Genomic DNA, 12,444 nt, shown 5'->3' on the forward strand with positions numbered 1-12,444 from the left:
ATTTAACACAGTCAAAAAAGTGTTGGTTTTTTTTAATCTACACTACTGTTACACCAGATATGAGTTGCACTGGGGTGACACTGTGCCCTGGCAGGCAGGCACTGAAACGCACACGTGTGAAGGAAACTGACTGCTATTATTTAACACAGTCAAAAAAGTGTTGTTTTTTTTTAAATCTACACTACTGTTACACCAGATATGAGTTGCACTGGGCTGACACTGTGCCCTGGCAGGCAGGCACTGAAACGCACATGTGTGAAGGAAACTGACTGCTATTATTTAGCACAGTCAAAAAAGTGTTTTTTTTTTTAAATCTACACTACGGTTACACTAGATATGAGTTGCACTGGGGTGACACTGTGCCCTGGCAGGCAGGCACTGAAACGCACACGTGTGAAGGAAACTGACTGCTATTATTTAACACAGTCAAAAAAGTGTTGGTTTTTTTAAATCTACACTACTGTTACACCAGATATGAGTTGCACTGGGGTGACACTGTGCCCTGGCAGGCAGGCACTGAAACGCACACGTGTGAAGGAAACTGACTGCTATTATTTAACACAGTCAAAAAAGTGTTGTTTTTTTAAAATCTACACTACTGTTACACCAGATATGAGTTGCACTGGGCTGACACTGTGCCCTGGCAGGCAGGCACTGAAACGCACACGTGTGAAGGAAACTGACTGCTATTATTTAGTACAGTCAAAAAAGTGTTTTTTTTTTTAAATCTACACTACTGTTACACTAGATATGAGTTGCACTGGGGTGACACTGTGCCCTGGCAGGCAGGCACTGAAACGCACACGTGTGAAGGAAACTGACTGCTATTATTTAACACAGTCAAAAAAGTGTTGGTTTTTTTTAATCTACACTACTGTTACACCAGATATGAGTTGCACTGGGGTGACACTGTGCCCTGGCAGGCAGGCACTGAAACGCACACGTGTGAAGGAAACTGACTGCTATTATTTAACACAGTCAAAAAAGTGTTGTTTTTTTTTAAATCTACACTACTGTTACACCAGATATGAGTTGCACTGGGCTGACACTGTGCCCTGGCAGGCAGGCACTGAAACGCACATGTGTGAAGGAAACTGACTGCTATTATTTAGCACAGTCAAAAAAGTGTTGTTTTTTTTAAATCTACACTACGGTTACACTAGATATGAGTTGCACTGGGGTGACACTGTGCCCTGGCAGGCAGGCACTGAAACGCACACGTGTGAAGGAAACTGACTGCTATTATTTAACACAGTCAAAAAAGTGTTGGTTTTTTTAAATCTACACTACTGTTACACCAGATATGAGTTGCACTGGGGTGACACTGTGCCCTGGCAGGCAGGCACTGAAACGCACACGTGTGAAGGAAACTGACTGCTATTATTTAACACAGTCAAAAAAATGTTTTTTTTTTTTTAATCTACACTACTGTTACACCAGATATGAGTTGCACTGGGGTAACACTGTGCCCTGGCAGACAGGCACTGAAACGCACACGTGTGAAGGAAACTGACTGCTATTATTTAACACAGTAAAAAAAGTGTTGTTTTTTTTAAATGTACACTACTGTTACACCAGATATGAGTTGCACTGGGGTGACACTGTGCCCTGGCAGGCACTGAAACGCACACGTGTGAAGGAAACTGACTGCTATTATTTAACACAGTCAAAAAAGTGTTTGTTTGTTTTTTTAAATCTACACTACTGTTACACCAGATATGAGTTGCACTGGGGTGACACTGTGCCCTGGCAGGCAGGCAGGCACTGAAATGCACACGTGTGAAGGAAACTGACCTTCAGTATAGTATAGGTTGCCACCAATATATAAAAACATGTAGTACAAATTAAAATAGGCCTTGAAAATAGAGCAAATTGGAACTTGGCTCAGTCCGAGATAAACATCCAAAGTGAAAGTTCCAAAGTTAAATATAGGTATAGAATTGCAGGCAACCGCAAGCTTACCTCCAGCCTGTGTGTACTTATCGGTCTCTCTAAGAATGCAGCTTCCAAATGAATCTAAAATGAATGCTGTCCAGGAGGTAGGAGGGTCTGGGAGGGAGGGTCTGTTGCTGATTGGCTGGAATGTGCCTGCTGACTGTGAGGTACAGGGTCAAAGTATTACTCAATGATGACGAATAGCGGGCGGATCGAACATCGCATATGTTCGCCCGCCGCGGCGAACGCGAACATGCTATGTTCGCCGGGAACTATTCGCGACATCACTATCTATCAGCCAGTGAGTAGTAGCTGGTAGTCTCTATCAGCCAATGCGAAGTAACAGGCAGTGTCTATCAGGTATTGAGAAGTAACAGGGAGTTTCTATCAGCTAATGAGCAGTAACAGGAGGTGTCTGTCAGGTAATGAGAAGTAACAGGAAGTGTCTATTAGCCAATGAGTAGCAGCTGGGAGTCTCTATCAGCCAATCAGTAGTAGCTGGGAGTGTTTGTCAGGTAATAAGAAGTAACAGGAAGTCTCTATCAGCCAATGAGTAGTAGCTGGGAGTGTTTGTCAGGTAATAAGAAGTAACAGGAAGTGTCTATCAGCCAGTGAGTAGTAGCTGGTAGTCTCTATCAGGCAATGCGAACTAACAGGGAGTGTCTATAAGGTATTGAGAAGTAACAGGGGGTTTCTATCAGCTAATGAGCAGTAACAGGGGGTGTCTGTCAGTTAATGAGAGGTAACAGGGAGTGTCTATCAGCCAATGAGCAGTAACGGAGTGTCTGTCAGGTAATGAAAAGTAACATGGAGTGTCTCACAGCCAATGAGCAGTAGCAGGAAGTGTCTGTCAGGTAATGAAAAGTAACAGGGAGTGTCTATCAGACAATGAGTAGTAGCTGGAAGTCTCTATCAGACAATGAGTAGTAGTTGGGAGTCTTTATCAGCTAATGAGTAGCAACAGGGAGTCTCTATCAGTCAATGTGAAGTAACAGGGAGTGTCTATCAGCCAATGAGTAGCAGCTGGGAGTCTCTATCAGACAATGAGTAGTAGCTGGGAGTCTCTATCAGACAATGAGTAGTAGCTGGGAGTCTCTATCAGACAATGAGTAGCAGCTGGGAGTCTCTATCAGAAAATGAGTAGCAGCTGGGAGTGTCTATCAGCCAATGAGTAGCAGCTGGAAGTCTCTATCAGCCAATGAGTAGTAGCTGGGAGTGTTTGTCAGGTAATAAGAAGTAACAGGAAGTGTCTATCAGCCAATGAGTAGTAGCTGGTAGTCTCTATCAGCCAATGCAAAGTAAAAGTGTCTGTCAGGTAATGAGAAGTATCAGCCAATGAGCAGTTACAGGGATTGTCTATGAACTGATATAGCTCAATTAGTTTAATCTTTAATTTAAAAATATTTCACTTACAGATTTGTTCATATTTGTTCAAAAATAAGCATGCCTAGCTGCTGTTCTTCATATGGATAGCAGATTTTGATTTGAGCATAATATCCTAATAAATAAAAACTAAATATTACACAATGATAAAATATTCATGTTATACTGCTGTTTGGCAGTGAACATTGTCTCGGTTTATCATACTTAAGGTCAATTGTTCTATGCAAATGAAAAACAATATCAGACACCGGCCTTTTGCGCTCTAATGGTGGCCTCTTTTTTGGTAAATCAAATACGTATTTGGCTTTAAAGTCCTGGGGATTTTGTATCCTCTCTTGGGAGTTGGCATTCGGGAATAAGCACCTCTTTATGACCTCGCACGGTAAGTTGGGGACACCGGTGAGGACTTCACCAATTCTTGTTTTTATCTGTAGATGCCCATTCTTATCCTTGGAGAGATATACATAATTGCTCAGGTCATGCATGGTTGTCTCCTCACAATTAGTGCCCAGTCTTACCATGGAAGTACGACAAATTTCTGAGTTGGGTGGCATAGAGAGGCTGACACATGGATTCCAACTATGGGTTAAGGTCTTAGATGACTTTTTCTGGTGAGATTTTTTAGTTTCTTGTCCAGAGATTTTTGTGGTTTTCTTTAGATCATCTCTTGGAGGTTTCCTTTTAGGTTTCGTTGAAGTCCCTTTTTTATTTTCTATGGGCATCATAGTGTGGTTCTTATTTTGTTTTGACTTTGATGAAACTTCTGGTTGAAAAATACCCTTTTTTAGTCTTTCCGGCAAACCTTTCTCATCAATCCACTCACAGAATCGCAAATGCTGAAGACTCTCCAGTTCTTTCTAAAAACAAAATGATAAAACATAGATGTAACTAGTACCATGCCTAGATCTAAAAGACTAGCGATTTATCATTAAAGGGACAGAATACTTCAGAAGTTTAATTGTTCAAAAAGATAGATAATCCCTTTTTCTTTCCTAAAATATGGTGAGTCCACGAGATCCAATCTGTTAAGTATCACTCCCCTTCCCACAAACCCGAGTCATTCTCTTTGCCTTCGGTACAAGAAGGAGGTGAAGTTTTAGTGTCTGACAAAAATTGGATTGCTTCGCTACAAGCAAGATTTTATTATTTTGAAAGCCAGAGTAGGTTTGCTCTGATCTTTCCTGTGTTCTGGGTATAGCTGTAGTCAACGTTAATATCTTTAGTAGAGTAGTGGTCGCTTTAAAGCAGTTAGGAACTTGTGGGTGGGCCTTGCTGCATTTTCCTAACATTGTTGCTGCCCTTAAATAGAAAGCCAGAGTAGGTTTACTCTGTTCTCTCTTTTTTTCTACACGTCTCTATGAGGAGTGGCACCCTCTCATACCGGGTAGGCTGTCCTCCTGCTGTACGGCTAGATGCAGGTGCCTTTTTTTTGTCTTCTGGGACAAGACTGGCACTGAGGGGGTAGAAATCCCTGAGTCTGCAAGCATTTTTGGGGCTAGAAACCTGTGAGAAGGGTTAATTGGACAGTAGCAGGCACTTTGCTTGTGGGAAGAGACAAGGGGTTAAACTCTTTGGTCATAAGGGTTAACTTTATTGGTTGACATTAGACACTTATTTCTTTGGTTCCATCTAGGAACTTAGCTTGGAATGAGTTTATTGTGGGGGCTTTTTATTTCCTCCGTTTCCGTAGCGGAGTGCCACAGGAAACGGTTTCATTTTGGCCCCTTTTCTTCCGGCTGGAAGCGCGCCTTTAGAAACTAGTGGCACAACTTAGAAGCTGGTCACATGATCCCTGGCCGTTTCCGGGTTAGTTTGTGCAGATGCTGTAAAATAAGCAGTTGCACTTCAAGCTGAGTGTGTGGTTTTCTCAGGAGCCCAGCAAGCGTATCTGGTAGTCCGTCTCACTTTGAGGGGGCAGGTAAACACTTCAGTCATAGGGGCCTATCTATCAAGGTGTCAACCGCAAATACGCCAGAATTCTATAGCGTAATTGTTGCGAGCTTGATCCGACTTAGTTATCAAAGCCTACAGACCGGCAAATGTAGAAATTTGTGACGTAACATACGATCCGCCGGTCTCAATCCGACGCAGATCGATGCTTACATCTTTACAGATGTTCCAAATACACATTCGGCTCTATTTGACACTTTTTCCCAGTTATCAAACGTTTAACAGGTACGCTCACGGTTATTCCGACGCAGCATACCTGGTTTTCAATCCGCCACCCTGGAGGTGCGGATGCCATAGAAATCAATGGGAGTCTGAAAGCACCGAAAGCTTATGTTCGATACTGCCAGATATCCCATTGATTTCTATGGTTACACCTAACACCCTAACATAAACCCAGAGTCTAAACACCCCTAATCTGCTGCCCCGACATTGCCGCAACCTAAATAAAGTTATTAATCCCTATCCCGCCACTCCCCGACCCCGCTGCAACCTAAATAAAGTTATTAACCCCTATTCCGCCGCTCTCCAACACCGCCGCCACTAAATAAACGTATTTACCCCTAAACCTCTGGCCTCCCACATCACTACCACTAACTAAACCTATTAACCCCTAAACCATCAGCCCCCACATCGCCATTAAATAATTTAAGCTATTAACCCCTAAACCTAACAACCTCCTAACTTTAAATTAAAATTACAACATCCCTATCTTCAAATAAATTAAAACTTACCTGTAGAATTAAAATAAACTATTTTAAACTATTAATTAACCTACCCTAACTATTTCCTACAATTAAATGAAAATACTAATTAAATTAAAAAAATATAGATTAAAAAACCTAACCCTACTCAAATTAATTAAATATACTATTAAACATTCTTAATAGTACTAAATTACAGAATAAAACAAACACTAGGTTACAAAAATAAACAAACACTAAATTACGAAAATGAAAAAAACACTTTATCAAAAATAAAAAAGAATTACACCTAATCTAATAGCCCTATCAAAATAAAAAAGCCCCCCAAAATATAAAAAAAACCTAGCCTACAATAAACTACCAATGGCTCTTAAAAGAGCCTTTTGTGGGGCATTGCCCCAAAGAAATCAGCTCTTTTACCTGTGAAAAAAATACAAACACCCCCCAACAGTAAAACTCAACACCCAACCAACCAACCCCCCCAAATAAAAAAACCTTTCTAAAATAACCTAAGCTCCCCATTGCCCTGAAAAGGGCATTTGTATGGGCATTGCCCTTAAAAGGGCATTTAGCTCTTTTACATGCCCAGACCCTAATCTAAATATAAAAACCCACCCAAAAAAACCTTAAATAAACCTAACACTAACCCCCGACGATCAACTTACAGTTATTGAAGTCCCGCTTGAAGGATCCATCCAGCCGGCAAGACGTCTTCATCCAGCGGCCTCTTTGATTTTCATCCAGCCGGCGAAGTCTTCATCCAGATGGCATCTTCTATCTTCATCCATCCGGCGTGGAGCAGGTCCATCCTGAAGACATCAGGCACAGAGCATTATCTTCATACGATCGCCACTGTAAACTGGAACTTCAATGCAAGTGACGCCATCCAAGATGGCGTCCCTTGCATTGCTATTGGCTGAAAGATTTCAATTAGCCAATAGGATTAGAGCTGCTAAAATCCTATTGGCTGTTCCAATTTTAGCAGCTCTAATCCTATTGGCTGATTGAAATCTTTCAGCCAATAGAAATGCAAGGGACGCCATTTTGAATGGCATCATTTGGATTGAAGTTCCAGTTTACGGCGGCGACCATATGTAGAGGATGCTCCGCGCCGGATGGATGAAGATAGAAGATGCCGTCTGGATGAAGACTTCTTGCTGCCTGGATGAGCACTTCACCGGCTGGATAAAGATCGAAGAGGCCGTCTGGATGAAGACATCTTGCCGGGTGGATGGATCCTTCAAGCGGAACTTCAATAACTGTAAGTAGATCTTCGGTGGTTAGTGTTCGGTTTATTTAAGGGTTTTTTGGGTGGGTTTTATTTTTAGATTAGGGTCTGGGCATGTAAAAGAGCTAAATGCCCAGACCCTGTGGGTTTTACTGTTGGGGGGTGTTTGTATTTTTTTTTAACAGGTAAAAGAGCTGATTTCTTTGGGGCAATGCCCCACAAAAGGGTCTTTTAAGGGCCATTGGTAGTTTATTGTAGGTTAGGGTTTTTTATTTTGGGGGGCTTTTTTATTTTGATAGGGCTATTAGATTAGGTGTAATTCTTTTTATTTTTGATTAGGTGTTTTTTTTCATTTTTCATAATTTAGTGAGCGGGTTTTGTAACTTTTGTTTAATTGTATATTGAATTAATTTGAGTAGGGCTAGGTTTTTTTAATATGTAATTTATTTTATTTAATTGGTAGTTTAATTTAATTGTAAGATAATAGTTAGGGTAGGTTAATTAATAGTTTAATATAGTTTCTTTTAATTCTACAGGTAAGTTTAAATTTATTTGAAGATACGGATGTTGTAATTTTAATTTAAAGTTAGCGGGTTGTTAGGTTTAGGGGTTAATAGCTTAATTTATTTTTTAGCGATTTGGGGGGCTGACGGTTTAGGGGTTAATAGGTTTAGTTAGTGGTAGTGATGTGGGAGGCAAGAGGTTTAGGAGTTAATACATTTATTTAGGTTGCGGCGGGGTCTGGGATCGGCGGGATAGGGGTTAATAACTTTATTTAGGTTGCGGCAGGGTCGGGGAGCAGCAGGATAGGGGTTAATAACTTTTTTTAGGTTGCGGGGGGTCGGGGAGCAGCGGGATAGGGGTTAAACATTTAGTATAGTGGCGGCCTTTAGTGACGATATAAATAAAGTTTGGAAAAAGCCAATAGACGCGAGATTGTTGGCTGCTAGTTAACAACAATCCGATGCTCATCGCCCCTTACTTGGTGCGTATCTTTTTGCCGGCTTTTTTCATAACTAAGGAGAGCGTCTTGAGATATGCGGCCACAATGTTAGGCGAGGGTATTGATGCCAGTGAATGCAAAACAGTTGACGGCTTGATAGATATCCCCCATAGACTGAGGTGTGGAAGTGCTTGTTAGGCAGGGTCTTCAAAATAGACAAATTAATTTTTTTGTAGCGGTTTATGTGTGTCAACACATTGTTCTCACCGCAATCAAATTTAAAGAAACAGTACTAAAAATTTTTGTTCATTGGCTAAGCTTTTTATACATGATGGATCAGGATTCCAATGTTATGGACTTATGTAGCCTTTGCTTGGATAGTCAAGTGTTGCCTCCTATGCAATTGTGTTCCTCTTGCATAGAGAGAACTTTAAAAAATAAAGATAAGCTTTTGTGTCTGAGCCAAATGTCTCTCAGGATGATGCTGTTCAGGCTTTGCCAAAGCTTTCTCCTCAACCACCCCAAGCCTTAATGGTGTTACATGCAGTGCCCTGTGGTTCCTCTCAATCTCCTGGAGAAGTTTATTTGCAAGCAGAAATTGCTGCCCAGATATCTTCTGCGGTATCTGAGGCTTTAGCTGCCATTCCCATGCTTCAGGGAAAATGCAAGAGGAAAGAATTAGGCCTGTGTTGCTCCTCCTTGGAGCCTTAACCTTGTTCTTAGAGTTTTGCAGCAGGCTCCGTTTGAGCCGATGCATTCCATAGATATTAGGTTGTTATCTTGGAAGGTTTTGTTTCTTATTGCTATTTCTTTTGCTCAGAGAGTCTCAGAACTCTCGGCTTTGCAGTGTGATTCACCTTACCTTATCTTTCATGCTGATAAGGCAGTTCTTCGTACTAAGTTTGGTTTTCTTCCTAAAGTTGTCTCGGATAGAAATATTAATCAGGAAATTGTTGTTCCTTCTCTATGTCCTAATCCTTCTTCTCATAAGGAACATGTGTTGCACAACCTGGATGTTGTGCGTGCTCTGAAATTCTATCTACAGGCGAATAAGGATTTTCCCCAGTTTTCTGCCCTGTTTGTTTCTCTGGGAAACGTAAAAGTCAGAAAGCTACTTCTCTTTCTCTCTGGTTGAGAAGTATAATTCGTTTGGCTTATGAGACTGCTGGTCAGCAGCCTCCTGAGAGAATTACAGCTCATTCCACTAGGGCTGTCTCTTCTTCTCAGGTTTTCAAGAATGAAGCTTCTGTGGAACAGATTTGCAAGGCGGCAACTTGGTCTTCTCGGCATACTTTTTCCAAATGTTACAAATTCGATATTTTTGCCTCGGCTGAGGCTTCTTTTGGGAGAAAGGTACTTCAAGCAGTGGTGCCTTCTGTTTATGTCTACCCGTCTTGTCCCTCTCTAGTCCTCTGTGTACTCTAGCTTAGGTATTGGTTCCCAACAGTAATTGAGGATGCCGTGGACTCACCATATCTTAGGAAAGAATACAAAATTTATGCTTACCTGATAAATGTATTTATTTCCGGATATGGTGAGTCCACGGCCCCACCCTTTAATTTTAGACAGTATTTTTGACTAAACCTCAGGCACCACTACACCTTGTGTTGCTCCTTTATTCTCCATTTACCTTTGGTCGAATGACTGGGGTTTGTGGGAAGGGGAGTGATACTTAACAGCTTGGCTGTGGTGCTCTTTGCCTCCTCCTGCTGTGCCAGGAGTGATATACCCAACAGTAATTGAGGACGCCGTAGACTCACCATATCCAGAAATAAATAAATTTATCAGGTAAGCATAAATTTTGTTATTACCCATTCCCCAGTTTTGCATAACCAACACTGTTATATTGATATACTTTTTACCTCTGTGATTACCTTATATCTAAACCTCTGCAGACTGCCCCCTTATTTCAGTTCTTTTGACAAACTTGCATTTTATCCTATCAGTGTTGTCTCATAAATAACTACACATGAGTGAGCATAATGTTATTTATATGGCCTGCATGAACTAGCAGCTGTCTAGCTGTGAGAAACTGTCAAAATACACTTATATAAGAGGCTGCTTTCAAGTGCTTAGAAATTAGACTGTCCCTTTAAAGCAAATATTGGGACCTTATCAGTAATATGGGATTCTTTTAAAGGAAAATTAACTTATTCTATTTTTTTGGCAATGGATTTTGCTTTACTGTGTGTGTGAGTTTTGCTTAACAGCCAGTTAGTTTCTATCCCATAAACCAGTATTACACTGTTAGTTTAAAAAAAACAAAAACAAACATTTTTATACAAATAAATTAATCAATAAAGAAAATAATGTTTAAAGTTACAAAAAAATAAAAAGCTGTGTGCCCTTTCATATTCATAACAGCTATATTTGGTGTTTAAAGTCCTTTTTACTCCAACTTTGATACATTAATGTTTATTTAGACAGCCACCCACTGAGGTATTGAACATTAGCGTATTTTAATTCTGGACTTAATTGCTGTTGTTTTAAACATAGCCTGGTAAATTAGATAGTGCAACGTGCTTCGCTAAAACCAACATACTCTGCTACACAAAATTATGCAGGAAACCGAAGTGTATTTTTACCTTAATTTGTACATTTTCATTTTGTTCAGCTTCCTCTAACGTACATTTTATTTTTTCCATTTTCTTTAACTCATGTGCAAAGTTATTTTTATTCTTCTTCCACATGGCATTGCGAAGGTACCTAGCGCAGAAAGAAAGAAATAGTGAAAATGGTCTGAATTCCAGTCTTACTACTAAACTTGTCTTGTAAACTACTAAACTTGTCTTTTAATTATCTATACTATAATTGCGTTCTTTCACCACCCTGCCATTTTCGGAATCCACTGGGATGCAGCGTAAGCTGCATCCTGGTGGATTCCGAAAATGGCAGGGTGGTGAAAGAGGATTCTTTCACCACCCTGCCATTTTCAGAATCCACCGGGATGCAGCGAAGGCAAACAAAGCATTACAAAAGCAACACCTAATCGCCCACATTAAAGTATTTAAAAAAAAAAAAAAAAAAGCGCCCCCATCAAGTATTTAAAAAAAACAACTAGCCGCCCGCATCAAGTATTAAAAAAACAAACAAAAAAAACGCCCGTATCAAGTATTAAAAAATAAAAATAAATAACCGCCCGCATCAAGTATTTAAAAAAAAAAACACACCGCCCGCACGAAATATAACAAAAAAAGTAAACCGCAAAATGCCTATATCGCAATAAACCTATTTACCCTATTAACCCCTAAACCGCAAAACCCCTACATCGCAATAAACCTATTTACCCTATTAACCCCTAAACCGCAAAACCCCTACATCGCAATAAACCCTAACCATTAAATAAACCCAAATTACCTAAACTAATACATTCTAAAGTTACAAAAAAAAAAAAAATTTACAAAAAAAAAATCGAATTACCAAATTTAACAAAATTAAACCTAATCCCTATGAAAAAAGAATCCCCAAAATAAAAGCACCCCCTACTTTAATAATAAACTACCAGTAGCCCTTAAAAGGGCTTTTTGCAGGGCATTGCCCTAAGATAATCAGCTCTTTTACAAAAAATATACAAAGCCCCACCTAACATTAAACCCCCCCCCCAAAATAAAAGAACCTAACACTAAAAAACCTAAACTACCCATTGCCCTGAAAAGGGCATTTGTTTGGGCATTGCCTTTAAAAGGGCATTTAGCTCTTTTTCTGCCCATCCCTAATTCCCCCCAATAAACCCTTAAAAAATCCTAAGTCTAACCCCCAGGTTGGTACTCAAGGTTCCTTAAGTACGGCGGAGAAGGTCCTGTTCCAGGCGGTAAAGTCTTCTTCCAAGCGCAGCCTCTTCTTCTTCCAGGAACATCCTGCACGGAGCGGAGCTGAAGAACTGCGACCCAATAGCATGAGAGCAAGTGAAATTCTATTGGCTGATTTGAATAGCCATTATAATTTCACTTGCTCTCATGCTATTGGCTAATTTAAACAGCCAGTAGGATTTGAGTAGCTTTCATCCTATTGTCTAATTTGAATTGGAAGAATCAAATCAGCGAATAGGAATTCAAGGGACGTCATCTTTAATCACATATCTTGAATTCACTATCCAGTGTACGGTGGAGATCGTACAAAGAGGATCCTCCACGCTCCATGGCTCCGCGGTCGCCGGTCTTCAGTTACAGAGTCACCAGTCTTCAGCTCCACTCTGTGCAGGATCTTCCTGGAAGAAGAAGAGGTTGCGCTTGGAAGAAGACTTCACTGCCTGAAACAGGACCTTCTCTGCCGGACTTCAGGAACCGTGAGTACCAACCTGGGAG

The 12,444-nt window shown here is 40.5% G+C and overlaps 1 protein-coding gene across 1 annotated transcript in view; it reads right to left on the bottom strand.

The window, feature by feature from the left end:
- Nucleotides 1–3,473: 3,473 nt before the first annotated feature.
- Nucleotides 3,474–12,444, bottom strand: part of ANKRD53 (ankyrin repeat domain 53) — a 40,342-nt gene continuing 31,371 nt past the window's right edge. The window contains exons 5-6 of the mRNA XM_053700338.1: nt 10,726–10,846; nt 3,474–4,175 (exon numbers count right to left, since the gene is read on the bottom strand). Coding sequence (XP_053556313.1) covers nt 3,474–4,175; nt 10,726–10,846 — 823 coding nt within the window. The remainder of the gene's footprint in view (nt 4,176–10,725; nt 10,847–12,444) is intronic.

This window comes from Bombina bombina, chromosome 2 (assembly GCF_027579735.1).
Source record: "Bombina bombina isolate aBomBom1 chromosome 2, aBomBom1.pri, whole genome shotgun sequence".
In the NCBI taxonomy this organism is placed as follows: domain Eukaryota; kingdom Metazoa; phylum Chordata; class Amphibia; order Anura; family Bombinatoridae; genus Bombina; species Bombina bombina.